Source organism: Microcaecilia unicolor, chromosome 1, assembly GCF_901765095.1.
Source record: "Microcaecilia unicolor chromosome 1, aMicUni1.1, whole genome shotgun sequence".
Classification (NCBI taxonomy): Eukaryota; Metazoa; Chordata; class Amphibia; order Gymnophiona; family Siphonopidae; genus Microcaecilia; species Microcaecilia unicolor.
The window spans coordinates 764,174,266-764,195,476 of record NC_044031.1 but is presented as its reverse complement, the minus strand read 5'-3'; the positions used below and the strand labels follow the sequence as shown (position 1 = coordinate 764,195,476).

The following is a 21,211-nucleotide window of genomic DNA, read 5'->3' as shown; positions in this document are numbered from 1 at the left end:
TAAGAACAGGGATAACAGGTCATTTCAATGGCTAAAAAAGCCAGATAAAACGGAACCTTGAAACCTCACTGGGGATCAACTTAACCCAAAGAATTATATTCTAGAACGCTGGAAGGGAGCCGGGACATGACAGTGAACAGCTAGACACCTCTGCTTATATACAAAAGTGTGTTACTTTATTCACATTTGGGCAAAAAAAAAAGAGTAAATGCCATCAGCCCAAATTCAGCTTACATTAAGAGGTATTTTCTGAAAAAAATCACAAGAACTTAAAGAGCAGCAACAAATGAAAAATTATCAGCGGCTTTATGATACTCATGAGCTAGAGAAAGGACAGTTGAAATTTGCTACGGGGGGTGGGGGGGGGGTACCCCTTCCCACTCCTGATCAGAGGCGGGGGGGGGGGGGGACAGTCCAGCACTTTTCCTAGCTGGGCATCCCAGCTTCTTTTGTTTGTTTGTTTGTTTGTTTGTTTTTTTAAATCTGAACATACAGGAAGGAGCTGGAGAAAACTGAGTGATCAGGTGCTACATTAGCAACAGAGTCTGTAAAATATTGACAGTAGCAGGAAGCTGGTCTCTTAACGACTTTGGGATGATAGGATGCAGTTACACACTCCCCTCTTCAAAGAGCTACATCTATTCAAGTGCTGAACCAACTAGTTTTGGACTACAGAATACAAGCTTAGCAGCCAGAGAAGGTCTCAAAGCCATTGCTCCATAATTCCCCAAAAAGTCTGAGTCGTGAAAGGCGTTTGTTTACATAGATGAATGCTCACGGAGGATAACTGAAAACCAGGCCCCCTACTGGAAAAGGAGGGCCAATCCAAGACCATTTCCCTCCAGCACCATCACTTGCAGAAAGATTAGCCATGCGTGCTCAGCTATTCCTGCAGGTCCCCCTCGGACCTTCTGGCCTACTCGCATCTGACCCCGTTTGGGCTGACAGGAGGAAAACGCACAATGGTGGAAAGGTTGGGTCTCAGCAATGACTCTTACAACGTGGACAACATTCAAAGAACAAAAATAAAAATAGTAATCATGAATTGTAAATATAATTAAACTTTGGACATGGGGAATTTACACAGCCTTTATGAATTTGATTGCTATATATTCTGACAGCACTGCATTTTTGGTTTGTTTTCCGTGGTTGGGGGAACATGGATCGGGACCACATTGGTGCTTGGAGACATGTCATTCTCACGCCGGTCTGACATTTGCTTCTGAGAAACGATACGATAGATTTCTAGATGAAAAAATAAGAAATACAAAAAGTGAATATTTTGGTTCAGAACAGGATTACAATATCGTACAGTGTGCTGGGCCTCTGCACAGGAAGGTCACTTCAGGTCACCGCCCAGAATCCTGCTTATTACAGCTACACTTTACTGGCGAAAAGCCACCGATAGGTTGTAAAAGCTTAGCCACATATTTCAAGAACAGTAGATAACCCCGAGGTCACCAGACAAAAAAAAATCCCCCCAAATCATGTTAAGAACCAAACCACCTGTTGTGCAGGTGATGAACAGGAAGTTAAAAAATAAAATAAAATTATATATGACTAGTAAAAAAAGGCCCGTTTCTGACACAAATCAAACGGGCGCTAGCAAGGTTTTCCTCGGAGTGTGTATGTTTGAGAGAGTGTATGTGAGAGTGACTGTGTGTGAGAGAGAGAGTGAATGTGCGAGTGTGTGTGAGAGAGAAAGAGTGAGTCTGGGTGCGAGTATGTCTGTGAGAGAGAGTGTGTGTGTGTGTGAGAATGAGTGTGTGCAAGTGCGTATGTGAGACACGGTGTGAGAGAGAGTATTTCACACAGATACAGTGTGTGCGAGAGACAGAGTGTGTGTGTGACACACAGACTCTCTGAGACCAAGAGAGTGTGTGAGTGACTGTGCGACACATAGAGAGTGAATGTGATACAGTGTGAAACAGTGTGTGAGAGTGAGAGAGAGAGAAAGACTGACTGTGTGAGAGAGAGAGTGTGTGTGTGTGACAGAGATACTTACCCCCTCCCTCCCTCTCTCTGGTGTCAGGACCCCCCCCTTTCTCTCTGGTGTCTGAGCGTTACTGTGCAGGACGCTGAGCTCTGACTGTGCTTCAAGGAACTGACCAATCCTATGTAATAGAATGCACCTCCAACATTCTGAAGCCGAGAAACTTCATGTGGTTGGTCACTTCTGCTTGTGACGAACCCGGAAGTATGTGATGTCAATTCAGGAGATGGATACAGAGAGCAGGAATGCCTCAGCCATGCAGTCAGCTTCAGAATGTTGGAGGTGCCTTTTATTATATAGGAAAGGAACTGACCAATCCTATTTAATGGAATGCACCTCCAACATTCTGAAGCCGAGACAGCTCATGTGGTTGGTCACTTCTGCTTGTGACGAACACGGAAGTAAGTGATGTCAATTCAGGAGATGGATACAGAGAGCAGGAATGCCTCAGCCATGCAGTCAGCTTCAGAATGTTGGAGGTACATTTTATTATATAGGATATGTAAAACTAAATCTTTTCTGCTTCACTATGCATACTGGCTATATAATTACACTTGTTGTATTATGTATGTGATTACTGGGAACTACTCTAAACAGGAAAGAGATGATAATACAATCATTCAACAGTCACAGCTCATCGGTTGTCCCACGAGGTGTTAAACTCCATCACCACACATACACGAGTAACATAGTAGATGACGACACAAAGACTGCAAGGAAACGCACACAGCAGGGAATAGGAAGGGAAGGCTCCTCCAAGAAACCGGGGAAGACGTATATTGTAAATCAAACCTTTATTCCAAGTTACACAGTGGAAAACTCGACTCAGCTGTGTTTCGGCGCTAAAAAGCGCCTTCCTCAGGAGTCTTTTGAAGAGAAGTGCTGGAGCAATCAACACATAACAGAGGTTTCTTTTGGCAGAGACATCGGATAAAATACCTATATCCGGTATTACGTAACAGCAATATATCACAGATAATAGAATATACAAAATCAGCTGTACACTATAAGACTCCTGAGGAAGGCGCTTTTTAGCGCCGAAACACAGCTGTGTCGAGTTCAGTTTTCCACTGTGTAACTTGGAATAAAGGTTTGATTTACAATATACGTCTTTCCCGGTTTCTTGGAGGAGCCTTCCTTTCCTACTCCCTGCTGTGTGTGGGCAGAGAAAGACCTGCACGGTCCATCCAGTCTGCCCAACAAGATAATGAGTGAGGCTCATTACTGTCATGGTATGTGCAAATCCATTCGGAGACTGTGCCCCTGGCAGAAAGGGTCATTTTAGAAGGGCTATCCACATTTGCAACATGCTTAAACATGTATCTTTCATAAAACTCTAGGTTCCCATGTTATAAGTGGCATGAGGGCATGGTCTGGGCAGGACACATTTATTCCCTGTTTCAAAACAATGTCCTAACAGATGGACAGCAGGATTTACAACTGCTACAAACACATTTCAGTTGCAAACTGCTCTGACTGAGCAACACTCCACTGGCGAGATTAGGGGGAGACTGCCTCTTAACCCCAGTGGTTTTTGTCTCTCCCCCCCCACACACACTGCAAGGGTTTGCGGTGTGTGACAGTGTCAGAAGATGCAGATTCCTAAACTGGCTAAAAAAAAAAAAAAAAAGTGTATGTCCTGGTTTTCAACTCATCAACATTTTCTACTTCTTAAATGGCTGTTTACCCTGCATGAACCCGACACAAACATTAAACCTATATTTTTAAACACCCTCTAGGTCAGCAGATTCTGTTCTAATACGGGTAAAACTTGAGGCATCCTGACATCAATTCCAACTTGCACATCCTTTCTAAAAGAAGATAGGTTTCTATGGAACTTTGGAAGGCTAAGTGCTTTGAAAATATGCCTCATTGTGAGGGTGGTCAGCAGTCACCGGCCCTCAGTCATTTACTGTGTTCAGGCTTCCAGATTCCCCCCCCCCCCCCAATACACACATACAAGTGGGTGCTGGGGCTGCTCAGCGGTTTACCAGATACAGTCACCTCTCTTCAGAAGAAAAGGAAGATGCTGAACCGGGGTCCAGATCCGCCTTGCCTACTAGGAGATGACCAAAGTGCTGCAGGGCTAACTGAATCGCCCTGGTCTCCAAGAAATTGATGGATTGAGCTGCTTCCAGCGGGGACCACAGCCCCTGGGTCCACTTGTCCAGGCAGTGAGCTCCCCAGCCCCGGAGACTGGCATCTGTTGTTAATGGTATCCACCGAGGAGACTCCAACGGCATTCCTGCCGAGAGATTCTTCATTCGTAGCCACCAGCAAAGAGAGCTGCGTTCTGGATGACGGAGTAACAACTTCATCGTGAGAGGATGTCGCTGAGAAGACCACCGGGAGAGCAGGGACCACTGAAGAGACCTCATGTGCAATCTGGCCCAGGGCACTACCTCTATTGTTGCTGCCATCGAACCGAGAACCTGCAGATAATCCCGAGCCGACGGGGTTTTCTGATGAAGTAATCCCAGAACCTGAGACCTGAGCTTCAAGACTCTTCCCTGCGGGAGGAAAACTCGACCCTTCTCTGTATCGAAGGTGACTCCCAAATACTCTAGCGACTGAGAGGGAACCAACCGGCTCTTGGCCAGATTCACTACCCAACCTAGGGACTGCAAGAAAGCTACCACTCACTAAGTGACCTGGCAACTCTCCTGATAAGACTTCGCTCTGATCAACCAGTCGTCTAAGTAAGGATGAACGAGGATTCCCTCTTTCCTGAGAGCCGCTGCCACCACTACCATAACCTTGGTAAACGTGCGTGGAGCCGTCGCGAGACCAAAGGGCAGAGCTCGAAACTGGTAATGCTTTCCTAGGATGGCAAAGCGCAAGAACTGGTGGTGAGCCGGACATATCGGGATTTGCAAATAAGCCTCTGTGAGATCTAATGCTGTTAAATACTCTCCTTGGCGAACTGCCACTATGACGGAGCGAAGAGTCTCCATACGAAAGCTTGTGACCTTGAGCGCCCGATTGACAGCCTTGAGATCTAAAAATCGGCCGAAAAGCATCTTCTTTCTTTGGAACCACAAAATAAATTGAATAGCGACACCGCTTCTGCTCCGAGGGAGGAACTGGATAAATTGCTTGAAGATCTAAGAGCCTCTGCAGAGTCTCCCGAACCGCCCGCACTTTGCAGCGAGAGTGACAGGGGGACTCCAGAAAGGCTTCTGAAATAGGCCTTGCGAACTCTAAGGCATAACCGTCTCGAACAACGTCCAAGACCCACTGATCTGAAGTAATGTGGACCCACCTCTGATAGAACTGTGAAAGACGAGCTCCCACAGGGACCAGTGGAGAGTCCTTCGCACCTTCATTGGGAAGCACGGGATGGGGAGCGAAAATTCGCGGAAGAAAATCTACCTGCTCTTCGGTAACCCCGAAAGGACTGAATTCTGTTAAAAAAATCGAGACCTCTGCGTCTGAGGACCCCTATCAGATAGAAATCTACGGAAAGGACGAATACCACGACGACCAAACAAAGCACCCCGACTAGGCAGCCGAGGCCTATCTTCCGGGAGACGAGGAACTTTAGCGTCACCTAGAGACTGCACCAACTTATCCAATTCCTCTCCAAACAAGAAAGAGCCACGAAAAGGGAATCTACTTAACTTAGATTTAGAGGCTGCATCCGCCGACCACCCTTTCAACCAGAGGGAGCGACGAGCAGCGACCCCCAAGGCCAAGGACTTAGAAGATGCCCTCAACAGATCATATAGGGCATCGGCTAAAAAGGCAGAGCCCGTCTCAATCTTGGCCACTTCTACATCAATAGCACCTAGATCATCAGAAGATCTATCCAAAACTCTTTCCGCCCAACGAAAACAAGCTCTGGCCACCAAAGAACCACAGATGCCCACCTGCACTGCCAGAGAAGAAACATGAAAACTATTCTTTAGAAGAGTGTCTAGCCTCCTATCCTGAGCATCCCGCAGAGCAGTCCCTCCATCCACAGGGACCGTATTGCGCTTAGTAACCGCCGAGACCACGGCATCCACCACGGGAAGCTTAAGCAGAGCTCCATCCGCCTCCGGGACAGGATAAAGTCGATTCATAGATTTGGAGAAACGAAAAACGGCATCCAAGGCCTCCCATTGTGCCTTAATAACCTCCCAAATATCCTGATGCATAGGGAAAGTTTTAGAGGAAGACCTAGATCCCTTTATCAAAACATCAATCTTCCGCACCTCTGAGACAGGGAGCGGATCCTCAAAATGCAACGTTGAGGCTACCATGGAAATAAGTTCCTGCAAGTCCTCCTTGTGGAACACTCTAGCCACCGAGGGATCCTCCCCCTGTGACAAGGGCACTGAGTCTGAATCTAAGGAGGGAAAATCCTCCCAAGAAGGATCTGCTAGGTCCTGTAGACCCTCTTCTTCCTCTAAAAGGGGCATATCCTGATCCTGGTGAGAAAAAACATCCAACTGCGAGTCCCAATCCCTAGGTCTCTTGGGAGGGAGAACAGAGCTAACAGGATCCCCTGGCGCTGCTGCTCCTGCCTTGTCCTTCTGCATAAGAAAAGCGCGGTACATCTGCAGCACAAACTCAGGAGGAAATCCCCCTGCCTGAGTGCCTGCAGCCTGCACCATCGCCCCTGATTCTGGATTCCCTAAGGCCCCTGAAGTGCGGGAAAGAGACTGACCCCCCGAAGGAGAAACCGGAGGAGGAACCAAAATGGCCGCCGTTCGCGCCAAACTTCCAGCACCACCCCCCCCGATACCGCGCCTGAGGCCTCCGCACTCAGCGGCAAAGATAACGAGGGAGAAGGAAGAACCGCCGCACTGGCCCCCGAAACCGACGAAGGGACGAAGGAATCATGCGCTGTGCAGTACTTACAAGCGCCGGAGGAATTAACTCCCCGACGCTGACATACAGAACATCGTTTCAACTTTTCCGACATATTGAAGTAAGCAACGAGCACGCGCGTGCACGCGCCGGCGCGGTTCACGCGGGAGACTTTTCTTTTTTTTTTTTTAAATGCTCCCCAAGAAAAAACAGCGATAGCTTCAGCAAAATAAACAGAAATAAATTCTGGCCCCAATCAATAGACTGCAAGTTCTACTTAGGCTGGCTATTTGTCTTAGTGCTCTTTTTTTTTTTTTTTTACAGCTGCCTCAAACAAAGCTCAATGCTCGTTAGGTCAGAGGGGAAAAAACAGATTCCTCTTTTAAATTACACTGGCTGCCTCTCCCAAAGGCGAACACCTTTCCTCAGAAAGGGTGGCCCTTCCCTTTTTTTTCTTTTTTTTTTTTTTTTAAGTATATATTTTTAATAATTATCACTGCACACGAGGGAGATGGGGAGGAAGGGGGGAGAGACTCGGGACACCCGAGTGTAACACCCCAGAGGCTACAAATAATGAGAAAAATCTGGGAAAAGCCTCTAAGGTAAAATTATGTATCATACCTGATAATTTTCTTTCCATTAATCATAGCTGATCAATCCATAGACTGGTGGGTTGTGTCCATCTACCAGCAGGTGGAGATAGAGAGCAAAGCTTTTGCCTCCCTATATGTGGTCATGTGCTGCCAGAAACTCCTCAGTATGTCGATATCAAAGCTCCATCCGCAGGACTCAGCACTTAGAGAATTATACCCACAAAGGGACACTCTGCCCAGCTCACCACCGCCGAAACTGGGGAGGGGAATTAACCCAGCTCATCCCCACACAAGTGGGGGAGGGGAATCCGTCCAGCTCATCCCCGCGGAGCGGGGGAGGGACACCACCCCGCCAATGCGGGGGGATCTGGCTTATCCTGCAACCGCGGGAGGAGCTGACTGACCCTAACACCGCCGAAGCGGGAGGGGTACAAAGCTGCCCTACAGCCGCACGAAGCGGGAGGGAGCGCCGGCAGAATTTATGTCTCAATCCAGCCCCGTAAAACGGAGGGGAGAGGAATGCAGCAGCTCACTGTAACACAAACTCGTCTCAACTCTTGAAGAATCCAATTGAAAAAACTTGAACACGAAGTCCTCCTGAACAGGAACTGAAGACTAAACTTGAACCTGAAATGCAACCAGAATATAAACAGTACAGATATCTGGGAGGGGCTATGGATTGATCAGCTATGATTAATGGAAAGAAAATTATCAGGTATGATACATAATTTTACCTTCCATATCATCATGCTGATCAATCCATAGACTGGTGGGATGTACCGAAGCAGTACTCACCCAGGGCGGGACATTGAAATCCCTGACCGCAACACTGAAGCTCCAAACCGGGCCTCCGCCCGAGCAGCCACAGTCAAGCGGTAATGCCTGGAGAAGGTATGGGCCGATGCCCAAGTTGCCGCCTTGCAAATCTCTTCCAAGGAGACAGACCCGGCCTCTGCCATCGAGGCCGCCTGAGCTCTAGTGGAGTGAGCCTTCAGCTGGATAGGCGGCACCTTCCCCGCGGCCACATAAGCCGCTGCAATGGTTTCCTTGACCCATCTTGCCACTGTAGGCTTAACAGCCTGCAGACCCTTACGAGGACCTGCAAACAGGACAAACAGATGATCCGATTTCCGGAAATCATTGGTCACTTCCAAGTATCTGATGATGACTCGTCTCACATCCAGATATTTGAGAGCAGAGTATTCCTCTGGGTAGTCCTCCCTACGAAAGGAAGGGAGACAGAGCTGCTGATTCACATGGAAGCGAGAAACAATCTTGGGCAGGAAGGAAGGCACTGTGCGAATAGTCACTCCTGCCTCAGTGAACTGCAGAAAAGGCTCTCGACATGAGAGTGCCTGGAGCTCGGAAACTCTTCTGGCTGAAGTGATAGCCACCAAAAAGACTGCTTTCAACGTCAGGTCTTTCAGAGATGCCCTCGACAAGGGTTCAAAAGGCGGCTTCTGCAAGGCTCTTAGCACCAGGTTGAGATTCCACGCAGGCACCACTGAGCGCAGAGGAGGGCGCAGGTGATTAACTCCCTTGAGAAAACGTACCACATCTGGCTGCGAAGCCAGGGAAGCACCCTTCAGGCGGCCCCTGAAGCAAGCCAGAGCCGCTACCTGGACTTTAAGGGAACTGAGCGACAGGCCTTTCTCCAGACCTTCTTGCAGGAACGCCAGCACTGAAGAAATTGGAGCAGTGAAGGGAGAAAGTGAGCCTGCTTCACACCACGCTGCAAAGGTACGCCAAACCCTGGCGTAAGCAGTAGAAGTAGAGCGCTTCCTCGCTCTCAGCATAGTGGCGATGACCTTGTCTGAGAAGCCCTTCTTCCTCAGACGCTGCCGCTCAATAGCCAGGCCATAAGACCAAAGGGGGAGGGATCCTCCATCACCACGGGACCCTGATGCAACAGGCCCTGCTCCATTGGCAGCCGCAGAGGGTCGTCCACTGAGAGCCTGATCAAGTCCGCATACCAGGGACGTCTGGGCCAGTCCGGACCCACCAGGATTATCCGGCCCGGATGCTTTGCCACCCAGTCTAGTACCCTGCCCAACATGGGCCAGGGCGGGAACACATAGAGAAGCTCTTGTGTCGGCCACTGTTGGAGAAGAGCATCTACTCCCAGAGATCGAGGGTCCCGTCCTCTGCTGAAAAAGCGCGGCACTTGGCAATTGGCCGATGACGCCATCAGATCTAGGCTCGGCTGGCCCCAGCGCTTCGTGATGTCCAAGAACGCCTGAGCCGATAACTGCCACTCTCCGGGATCCAAGGTATGGCGACTGAGAAAGTCCGCCTTGACATTCATGACTCCGGCAATGTGGGCCGCTGACAGCTGTTCCAGGTTCGCTTCCGCCCACTGGCATAGATTCATGGCTTCCTTGGCTAGAGGGGCGCTCTTGGTACCTCCCTGGCGGTTGACATAGGCCACAGCCGTGGCGTTGTCCGACAGGACCCGTACTGGCTTCAACGCCAGTACCGGGAGGAACTCCAAAAGCGCCAACCGAATGGCTCTGAGTTCCAGGAGGTTGATAGACCACTTTGCCTCTGCAAAAGACCAGAGCCCCTGCGCTGTCCTTCCCAAGCAATGGGCTCCCCAGCCCGTCAAAGAGGCGTCCGTCGTGACGACAATCCACTCCGGGGTCACAAGAGGCATCCCTGCAGACAACTTGTCTGTCTTCAGCCACCAGCTCAGCGCCTTGCGCACTGCTGGGTCCAAGGGAAGGCGCACAGCATAATCCTCCGACACCGGAGTCCAGCGCTGCAGCAGAGAGTGTTGTAGTGGTCTCATATGAGCCCTGGCCCAGGGCACTACTTCCATCGTGGCCGTCATAGAGCCCAACAGCTGCACATAGTCCCAAGCCCGAAGCGGAGAGGCTACTAAGAACTGGTCCACCTGAGCCTGAAGTTTGACAATCCGATTGTCCGGCAGGAACACTCTGCCCACTTGGGTGTCGAATCGAACTCCCAGATACTCCAGGGACTGAGTCGGGCGCAGCTGGCTTTTCTCCCAGTTGATGATCCACCCCAGGGAGCTCAAAAGAGCAATCACCCGGTCCACAGCTTTGCCGCACTCTGCATAAGAGGGGACTCGGATCAACCAGTCGTCCAGATAAGGATGGACTTGTACTCCTTCCTTTCGCAGGAAGGCCGCGATGACCACCATTACTTTGGAGAAGGTCCGCGGAGCAGTAGCCAACCCGAACGGGAGGGCTCTGAACTGGAAGTGTCGGCCCAGGACTGCAAAACGCAGAAAGCGTTGATGAGGAGGCCAGATGGGAATATGCAAGTACGCTTCCTTGATGTCCAAGGATGCCAGGAACTCCCCTGCCTTCACTGCCGCTATAACAGAGCGGAGAGTCTCCATGCGAAAGTGCCGAACTTTCAAGGCCCGATTGACCCCTTTGAGGTCGAGGATAGGCCGTACAGAACCTCCTTTCTTTGGTACCACAAAGTAAATGGAGTAACGTCCCTTGCCAAGCTGATGTTCTGGCACCGGAACGACTGCACCCAGGCGGATCAGGTTGTCCAAGGTCTGCTGCACTGCCACAGCTTTGACCGGAGACTTGCAGGGAGAGAGTACAAACCCGTCCCTTAAGGGTCGGCAGAACTCTAGCTTGTAGCCGTCTCTGATGACTTCCAGCACCCAAACGTCTGAAGTTACCCTGGTCCACTCGCCCAGAAACGAGGACAGGCGTCCTCCAATCTGCACTGGGCCATGGACCAGGACCCCGTCATTGGGTACGAGACCCTGGGGGAGGACCGGAGGGAGCACCTCCGGGACGGCGGTCTCTGCGAAAGGAATGCTGCTTGGGGGAGAAGTTCCTCTTGAAGGAAGAGGGGGCAGAGGAGCCCGACTTGCCCGGGGGGTACCGACGGGCTTCCTGAAACCGTCCTCTGGAGTTACCGGGGTGAGCACTGGCCCGAGCCCTGACCTCTGGTAACCTCTTGCCCTTAGACGTGCCGAGATCGGTCATAATTTTGTCCAGCTCGACCCCAAAAAGCAGCTTGCCTTTAAAAGGCAATTTAGCCAGGCGGGACTTAGAGGCGTGGTCAGCAGACCAATGTTTCAGCCAAAGCCACCGCCGCGCAGAGACTGTCTGAGCCATGCCTTTAGCCGAGGCTCTCAAGACATCATACAGTAAGTCTGCCAAATAAGCCAAGCCCGATTCCAGGGCCGGCCAATCAGCCCTCAAGGAAGGATCCGAGGGGGAGGCCCGCTGCACAATCGTCAGGCACGCCCTGGCCACATAGGAGCCGCAAACTGAGGCCTGCAAACTTAAGGCAGCCGCCTCGAAGGACGACCTTAAAGCCGCCTCCAATCTTCTGTCTTGGGCGTCTTTTAGGGCCGTGCCACCTTCCACCGGCAACGCCGTTTTCTTAGTCACCGCAGTGATTAAAGAATCCACGGTAGGCCAAAGAAAGGCCTCACGTTCACTTTCAGGCAAAGGATAGAGGCGGGACATAGCCCTAGCCACTTTGAGGCTCGCTTCCGGGACATCCCATTGAGCCGAAATTAAGGTGTGCATGGCATCATGCATGTGGAAGGTTCTAGGCGGGCGCTTCGTCCCCAGCATAATGGCGGAGCCAACAGGGGCTGAGGGAGAGACGTCCTCTGGAGAGGAAATCTTCAAAATGCTCATGGCCTGCACTAACAGGTTGGGCAAATCCTCTGAGCGAAAGATCCGCGCTGCAGAGGGGTCATCCGCTCCATCCGAGCGGGAATCCGTCTCCTCCAAGGAATCCCCAAAGGACCGTTGGGAGAACTCAGATACGCTGCCCTCATCTACATCAGAGGAGACAGAGTCTTCTAAGCCCTGGGAATCCACCCGAGGGCGTTTACTTCCGGGGGCCTCAACCCCTTTGTCGGACAAGGGAGAAGGGGCAGCATTTTGCATAAGGAAGGCCTGATGCAGCAGCAAAATAAACTCGGGGGAGAAACCCCCCAGACTGTGTATTTCAGCAGCCTGGGCCACAGCCCTAGATGCACCCTCAACCGGCGCTCGCAAGAGCGGGGGAGAAACATGCTGCGCATCCAAGATGGCGTCCGGCGCGACACTCCGCGAAGGAGCCGCGCGGGAAGAACGGCGCTTAACTTTAGCCGCTTTTTTGCCGTCGCCCAAATCAAGGGCGGCCATGGCATGAACGTCTCCCAGCTCAAGGGCAGCCCAAGAAGAAGCCGTCCGAGCAGAGTGGCCGGCCAAGATGGCGGAGGCGAGCAGCGGGGGATGGGCGTTTATGGCGGGAAAAACCGCCGCACCGGAGGAAGACCCGGGACACTGACCGGCCTCCAAACTGACACTCAACAAGGGCGAATCAGACTTTAAAACCCCCGCATCCCCGCTAGAAGCGCACACGCGGTCCGGGGAGCGATTCTTCGCGCCCTCGCCCTCCGACGCCATAGGCCACGTGGAGATCGATCGGGGAACCCCCTGCCCGCTATAAAAAGGTAAAAATTACCTGCTTCTCGCTCCGAGCTGTAACGACCTGGTGTCCCAGTGAGTAGCTGCAATACACGTTTAAATAAACGTCGAAATAAACGCCCTTAAGGATGTCCAAAATTTTTTTTTTTTTTAACGGAGCCAGCGGGAGGGGGAGAAAAGGAGGGACCTGGCGCCACCAGGTTTGCACTTGCTCAAGAAGAGCCCTCAACCCCAGGCACTCAACAAAACCTAAAGATTAGGCTTGGAGACCTAGCCAGAGCTGCTGCTGTGTGTGACCACCACCTGCTGAGATAGAGAACATACTGAGGAGTTTCCGGCAGCACATGACCACATATAGGGAGGCAAAAGTTTGCTCTCTATCTCCACCTGCTGGTAGATGGACACAACCCACCAGTCTATGGATTGATCAGCATGATGATATGGAATCAATACTTCTCAGGCACAGAAAAGAAGATACACAGAAAAGAAACCTATATATTAGAGAAGAGACTAATGGGCTCGCTTCCTACCTGCTGGGAGACTGAGAAAATACTGAGGCTAAGGTCACATGACCAGGGCTCTTATTGGCTATCTAGAGTCAGAGTTTTTTCTCAGTCTCCACCTGCTGGTAGGCTGGCACAACCCATCAGTCCAATCCTGGGCCGGTCCGGAGGGATGCTAAGGAAGAACATTTTCATACATTCTGGTGACTATCTAGATACTCAAAAATCAACAACCTCCCCCAGTTGCCTGGGGTAATAAATAAAAGGAGACAAAGAGCAGCAGTGACCAGCTGGCAAGCGAGAATGTAAACGTGATCTGCAGCTCCTGGTCGCACACTCACAGACCGAGCAGCAGCTAGGCACATGCTCAGATTAATAGTGCCATTATCCACCAAAACGAGCCCCGAGACATTGTTATCTCGTCACAGATTGTAGAATCCGTTTGCTGGATCAAAACAGCAAAGAACTGAAAGGGGTTCAATAGCAGAGAGACAACGTTTTGGCCACCAGGTTCCACCTACATTTTCCGAGTCCCTTTCATCCAATCCAGTTTGGCAGTTCTTATCTTCAGAGCGCTAGAAAAAAGTGTTTGGTAGGGACAGGTGATAAGATAAGACTCACAAGATTAAATCCTGGCTCCGACTGTGAGAGTTTCAATAAGCCCCATAAACTGTGTGTCCAGGAGTGCCTAGAGACTAGTGACAACCCTGTACTCAGGTGTGCAAAGGAGAGTGATGCAATAGCTTTTTTCCTCATTCTCCTTTAGAAGCTGTGCCACGCAGATCAAGTGTTGGGCCGTGTGGCCACGTTACACAGCAGAGGTGACTGAATGCAGCTCTGGCAGAGAATGATACAGACTGTTAAGACGCTGCCTGCAAAAAAGGCACCACATAAGTACAGCCATACTGGGAAAGACCAAAGGTCCATCGAGCCCAGCATCTTGTTTCCAGGTCACAAATACCCGGCAGATCTCATCATTCTTACAGGCACAATTAAAATTATTTCCATAGAACAACTTAATGCCAAACAAGAAAAGAAAGATCAGAGGTGACACGGAAGAGGTTCAGTAACCTTTCAACTGTGATTTCCAGGCACACAATACTGGCACTGCCAGTTAATGATTCATTAAGTGGGATGGACTCTCTAGGGAAAGCCCAATACAAATACAATAATGAGGTTAAGTACTGCCATCAGGCTGACGTGATCTTGCAGGTATGCAGAGGGAAACACCCCACACAGTTGCTTTTAACATCAGCTGGCTGGCACTAATTTACCACTAGTCTATCCAATTTAATCCCCCACCTACACTTTAATTCCTCCCCCAATTAGCCAATGTGCTGAGCCCAGGGCTGTGCAACTACCTTGCAAGTGACAGAGGTGTAATTCCCAGTTCAGTTCATCCACTACTCGAGTCTGTAGTGTTCCCAAACCCTACAAAAGGCGGCATTCAGGGGGCCTGGAGATGTGGGTGTCAAAATTTGTGTTTCAGGCTCAGCATCCCAGGAGCCATCCCCCAGCCAAAAAGGGACCTTCCCAGGAACAACGAGAACTTGGGCCATCATACAAATAAGGGGACATTCCTGGACTGCTATGAAGGCTCAAGGTGCCAGACTCCAGCTGCAAATTTTCTCCATCTGTACTTTTTCCCTTGGTACTCTGGTCTCATCTCTTGGTTTTCAGTACCATCTTTACGCTGATGACTCCCAGATCTACCTCTCCACACCAGAAATCTCAGCCGAAATCCAGGCCAAAGTATCAGCCTGCCTGTCTGACATTGATGCCTGGATGTCTCACCACTATCTGAAACTTAAACATGACCAAGACCGAGCTTATCATCTTTCCACCTAAACCAACCTCTCCTCTTCCCCCATTCTCTATTTCTGTGGATAACACTCTCATCCTCCCTGTCTCATCAGCTCGTAACCTTGGGGTCATCTTCGACTCCTCCCTCTCCTTCTCTGCACATATTCAGCAGACTGCTAAAGCCTGTCTTTTCTTTCTCTATAGTATCATCACAATTCGCCCTTTCCTTTCTGAGCACACTACCAGAACCCTCATCCACGCTCTTATCACCTCTCGCTTAGACTATTGCAACTTGCTTCTCACAGGTCTCCCACTTAGCCATCTCTCTCCTTTCAATCTGTTAAAAATTCTGCTGCATGACTAATATTCTGCCAGTGTCGTTATGCTCATATTAGCCCTCTCCTCAAGTCACTTCACTGGCTTCCTATCCATTTCCGCATACAGTTCAAACTCCTCTTATTGACTTGCAAGTGCATTCACTCTGCAGCTCCTCAGTACCTCTCCACTCTCATCTCTCTCTACATTCCTCCCCGGGAACTCCGTTCACTGGGTAAATCTCTCTTATCTGCACCCTTCCCCTCCACCGCTAACTCCAGACTCTGTTACTTTTATCTTGCTGCACCATATGCCTGGAATAGACTTCCTGAGCCGGTACGTCAAGCTCCATCTCTGGCCGTCTTCAAATCTAAACTAAAAGCCCACCTTTTTGATGCTGCTTTTAACTCCTAACCCTTATTCACTTGTTCAGAACCCTTATTTTATCATCCTCACTTTAATATTCCCTTATCTCTTGTTTGTCCTGTTTGTCCTAATTAGATTGTAAGCTCTGTCAAGCAGGGACTCTCTCTTCATGTTCAAGTGTACAACGCTGCGTACGTCTAGTAGCGCTTTAGAAATGATTAGTAGTAGGTTCTGATTAAGGGGAAAAGGGAAATGGGACTTGATATACTGCCTTTCTGAGGTTTTTGCAACTACATTCAAAGCGGTTTACGTATATTCAGGTACTTATTTTGTACCAGGAGCAATGGAGGGTTAAGTGACTTCCCAGAGTCACAAGGAGCTGCAGTGGGAATCGAACTCAGTTCCCCAGGATCAAAGTCCACTGCACTAATCACTAGGCTACTCCTCCACTGCTGAAAGAAGAAAAACAACATTTACAAACCTCACTTACGCTCACCTGTCCTGCCCTAGCTTGTAGTGAATCCTGCAATTCTACAACAAACAGACCTCTCTGGACCAGCTAATTACACCTGGGTCACAATACTGAGGATTGGTACAAGAGGCCTCTCTCTCTTGCCAAGAAGGGCCCCCAACCCCTGGCCACATCTATGGACTACGAGTTCCTTATCTTGAAGCTGTGCTCAACCCTCTGTTTTGCCCAAAGGCTGAGCACAGATCACAACTCTGTAGACTGTAATCTGCACCTGACATGAAACACAGCATCTCACACCATGACAGGACTGAACCTCACTCTTACATCACTGACACGATCACAGCCTCTCACCTGTAAGGATAGTCTGGAAAGCAGCTTCCACATTTGTAGAGTCTAGCGCGGATGTCTCTATAAACGACAAGCCATTTTTTTCTGTTTGTGGGGAAAAGGAATACGTGTTATATATTTCAGTTGATGATACCCACCCCTGCCCTTCAAAGCCAGGCTTTTGTATCTGGGGGTTTGGAGAGAAGGAAGAGAACGAAGTCCCCTCTGAACACACAAGTGCTGAATCTTTCTCCATTACAGACTGTTTAGATTTTGCAGGCAGAAAACAAGAGTATGGAGCTTCCACAATGGGAATATACTCAGTGGTGTGCTGGAGCCAGCTCGCAAGAGCCAGTTAAAATTTTTTTAACATTTTGCGAGCCAGTTGTTCAGGCAGGGCTCTCCCTCCAGTGAGCCAGGTCCCGGCACATACCTAAAGGCAGCCACCCTGGTGGTCTTGTGAATTCTTCGGGGCAGGAAAGATCCCCAGTCTTTCCTGCCCGCTGCTGGCGCTGACCCTCCTGCAACCGCATCATTCTTTAAAAATGGCTGCCGACACTTCCACTGAAGTCTTGGCGAGGCTGCCGTTGTAAGTCTCGGCAGCCATTTTAAAGAACAGGCAGGAAAGACGGGGGATTGTTCCTGCCCCAAAAAATCCACTAGACCACCAGGGTGGCTTCAGTTCAGGTATGTGCCGGGACCCTGTGGCTCGGGGGACTGGGGAGGAGGTATGGAATAGTTAGGTAGGTGGATGGGGTGGGGAGGATACTATTAAAAAAAAAAAAAATTGTTGAATTTGTATTTAAACTCACTTACATTTTCAAACATGCCAACTTGTGCACAGGGTTGTACACAGAGGAAGTATAATAACAGAATAATTTTTCATAAATAGAGTAGTAACTTGTTATAAATCGTAACCAGTTTGGAGGGGCTGGTTATAGGGACACCCTAGCATGTGTAATATTCATGCAGAGATTTTTCTCTCTCCTGGTAAAAGACCACTAAGACATCGTGTCATGAGAATCAGGTGCCTAACATTCAGTTTCTATCAATTTATTTACTTATTTATGGCATTTTTTCCCTGGAGAGAGTAATGCATTGCCCCCCAGGCTCTCTCCCCAGGTACAGCCAGTCCTGTAATTAGGGGGGGGGGGAATGCAGAGGTGGACTGGGGCCCCCAGTCCACCTCTGTGTGGACCCCCCCCCCCCCCAAATTGCAGGGCTGGCTATACCTGGGGAGACAGCCTGTTAAAAATTTACCAGTACACCACTGGATATATTGCACAGGCCAGCGTAGTATCTGACAAGGCCCGCGTGCAGGGTTAAGGATTACTGCATTGCCTTTATACTTGATGCAAACATCGCAGGACAGAATGAACAAGTTGCAAAATTTTCTATCCTAGAGAAAGCCCAGACATGAGATACTGCAGGTTTCTGCTAAGCCTCTCAATCCTGAGATAAGAGCTGCTCAGTCCCCTGCAACACCTCCGTGACCTGCTGAAAACGCAAGGTCCAGACGACAACCCCACTGTACCACAACACCAACCTGCGAATGCTCTGGCCTCATCTGTAGGCACAGCTCGTAAGTGACGCAGGTCGCTCTTGTTCCCCACCAGCATGATGACAATGTTGCTGTCGGCATGGTCTCGCAGCTCTTTCAACCAACGCTCCACGTTTTCATAGGTAAGGTGCTTGGCGATGTCATATACCAAGAGGGCACCCACAGCTCCCCGGTAGTACCTGCAGGATAACAGAAGAAACCAGCACACAGAATGGGTTAAAGAGAGACAGATGTCCTTCCACACTGTCAAACCCCCTCCCATTTTTCCCACTTGTTTAAATGTCAACATTGCCTTTGCTGGTGGCCTATTCCTATTGACTTTTCCCTTGCTGCAAATTCAGGTCATAACTCCTTCTCCTTCCAATTTCCATTTCTACAGAAAGATTTCGCTTCCTGCACTCAAGACTAAAACCTACCCAGTAGGCTTCCATCATATCCCACTTTCCTCTTCTCCAGAAGATTTTTGAGCAGTGGCGTACCTATGTGGGGCCACGGAGGCCTGGGCCCCCCTGCCGACGACCCTCTCAACTCCCCCTGCCGCCGCCAACCCTCCCCTGCCGTCGCCTACCTTTGCTGGCGGGGGACCCCAACCCCGCCAGCCGAGGTCCTCTTCTTCCAGCGCAAGAAACAGAACGAAGCCTTGCAGATCAGCCAGCGGCTGCGTTGCTGGTTGATCTGCAAGGCTTCGTTCTGTTTCTGCGAGTCTGACGTCCTGCACGTGCAACATGCAGGACGTCAGACTCTCAGAAACAGAACGAAGCCTTGCGCCTGAAGAAGAGGACCTCAGCTGGCAGGGGTTGGGGTCCCCTGCCAGCAAAGGTAGGCGACGGTGGCGGCAGAAGGGGGGGGAATCGAGAGGGTCATCGGCAGGGGGGGGTTCAAAGTTGTTGTTGGTGGTGGTGGTGGAGCGGGGGCTAAAATGTGCCCCCTCACCTCAGGCTCTGGACCCCCCTCCTGCCGATGTCTGCCTACGCCCCTGTTTTTGAGTGCCTAAATTCTCTCTGTGTTACAAGTTTTGTATCATTTTTGTGACTTTTCTGAACTGCTTCCATCCTCCGCGGCCTCAGAAAGGTCCAGCCTCCAGAAGACAAATATTCCAGATAAGGTATCACACTACACTGCCTCCCACTTTCTGCTGCTGCTACATTACACCTTTAGTTCAGGGGAGGCAGTTACCTCTCCACCTCTCATCTTTCTGATCCCAAATGCCCAGTTTTACACTTTAGACCTGAACCATTGACCATTTTTCATCTCTTTTGATGTATCTATTCTATTCCCAAGGCCACCAGGGTGGCTGTGCCACATGAACTTGATCTTATCACAACATCACCCTGTATTTGTTCACACCGGAGCCTGCAAAGGCCTCTCCGGTACTAGGTAAGCCACATTGAGCCTACAAATAGGTGGGAAAATGTGGGCTACAAATGTAACAAATAAAATATAGAAATGTTATAATTTCTAAACAACCATTTTCCCCAGTATGGTCTATGGAAACCACCATGGCAAAGGCAGGGGCGTCTCTCTGAGTCCTCTGACCACTATTCTATTACATATTGCCACTCAATCAATTCTTAACCCAAATATGTCCCACTCCAGACCAGTCCGATGTGTTAAGTGTCAAAAGGTTAAGTAACATCTACTGCATTTGCCCATCAGCTTATTAAAAAAAAACTCTATGAAACCTGTCTGACAGTACCGTCTCTTTGGGAATTTATCTCTGATGTCTTGTAGTCTACTTGTTTCAAGGTGCCGCCCTCTTTAGCAGTACAAGAATCAGAGCAGAACAACCTCACTTACGCAGACGTTATAGCTCGATACCGCTCTTGTCCCGCTGTATCCCAGATCTGTGCTTTTATCGTCTTGCCGTCCACCTGGATGCTTCTGGTAGCAAACTCCACTCCGATGGTGCTTTTACTCTCCAAATTGAACTCGTTGCGGGTAAACCGAGACAGAAGATTACTTTTTCCTACACCTGAATCACCGATAAGCACAACTGGAAGAGAACAAGGCAGGGTCAGACTTCACAAGGAGAGAGCTCTAGAAACAATGGAGATTTGTCGTAGCCAAGAAGAAGAGTCAAGGCCGTAGAGAAAGAAAGCCAATCACGCAATCTTACTGACTGGACAAAGCATATACTCCAAAGAGAATGGGGACAGGGCAGGGACGGAGTGAGGATGGGGACAAACTTTGTCCCCGTGTCGTTTTCTACTTTGAAGCCTGTTATGTTTCAATAATTTTTATTAGAGAGATCACAGCAAACATATCTAGACCGTGCTTAACTTCCTCTCCAATTAGTATTATAAATAACATAACTTCCCTGGCAAGCACATTAGCAGTATACAAAGGTCCACTTATCTCTCCAGCAACTTTTACATTTTCACCCCTTCCCTCCCTCCTCCCCCCTCTCCTTCCCCTCCCCCATACCTATACTCCCCCCCCCCCCCATCCATTTACTGTCACAGTTTCTTATTTCGCAGATCCCATATTCTAATTGCTCTAAGGCAGCAGTCACATGTTCATTATTTGCCCCTTAGTCTGGGGTGTTAGTGTAAGCCAAAATGGGGTCCAACAGGCCCAGAAGGCTCGCGTAACAGAGGGTCGTTGGGTTCTCAGTGCGCAACAAGTGGATCATCTGCCTTCTCCACTGAGATGCTGTCGGGCCTTCCGCCGACAACCAGGCCTGCAGTATTGTTTTCTTAGCCACCATTACCGTGCGCATGACGAATGCTCGGCATCCCCTAATTGGGGGCCCCAACAGCCTTGGGTGTCCAAAAAGGAGCTTAGCATCCAATATCCAAGCTCGTGGACCAAATAGCATTTATCTGGCCACTCACGTCTTTCCAAAATTTTCTGATTCGCGGGCAGCCCCAAAACATATGTCCCAGGGTTGCTCCCTCTGCTGCACATCTGGGGCATGCTCCATCCGGCAAGGCCCCCATATGGAACGCTCTCCTGGGCGGTATGTGTGCTCTCAACACAAACTTAAATTGTAATTCCCAATATTTTGCTTGGTCTGTGTTCCTGCGACTTTGAAGCCTGTTATTTATGTTTGAGTGATGCAGAC

General features: G+C 49.8%; 1 protein-coding gene across 1 annotated transcript in view; it reads right to left on the bottom strand.

The window, feature by feature from the left end:
• Positions 1–485: 485 nt before the first annotated feature.
• Positions 486–21,211, bottom strand: part of RAB11A (RAB11A, member RAS oncogene family) — a 44,306-nt gene continuing 23,580 nt past the window's right edge. The window contains exons 2-5 of the mRNA XM_030189788.1: positions 19,945–20,140; positions 18,133–18,326; positions 16,611–16,691; positions 486–1,245 (exon numbers count right to left, since the gene is read on the bottom strand). Coding sequence (XP_030045648.1) covers positions 1,106–1,245; positions 16,611–16,691; positions 18,133–18,326; positions 19,945–20,140 — 611 coding nt within the window. The 3' untranslated portion in view covers positions 486–1,105. The remainder of the gene's footprint in view (positions 1,246–16,610; positions 16,692–18,132; positions 18,327–19,944; positions 20,141–21,211) is intronic.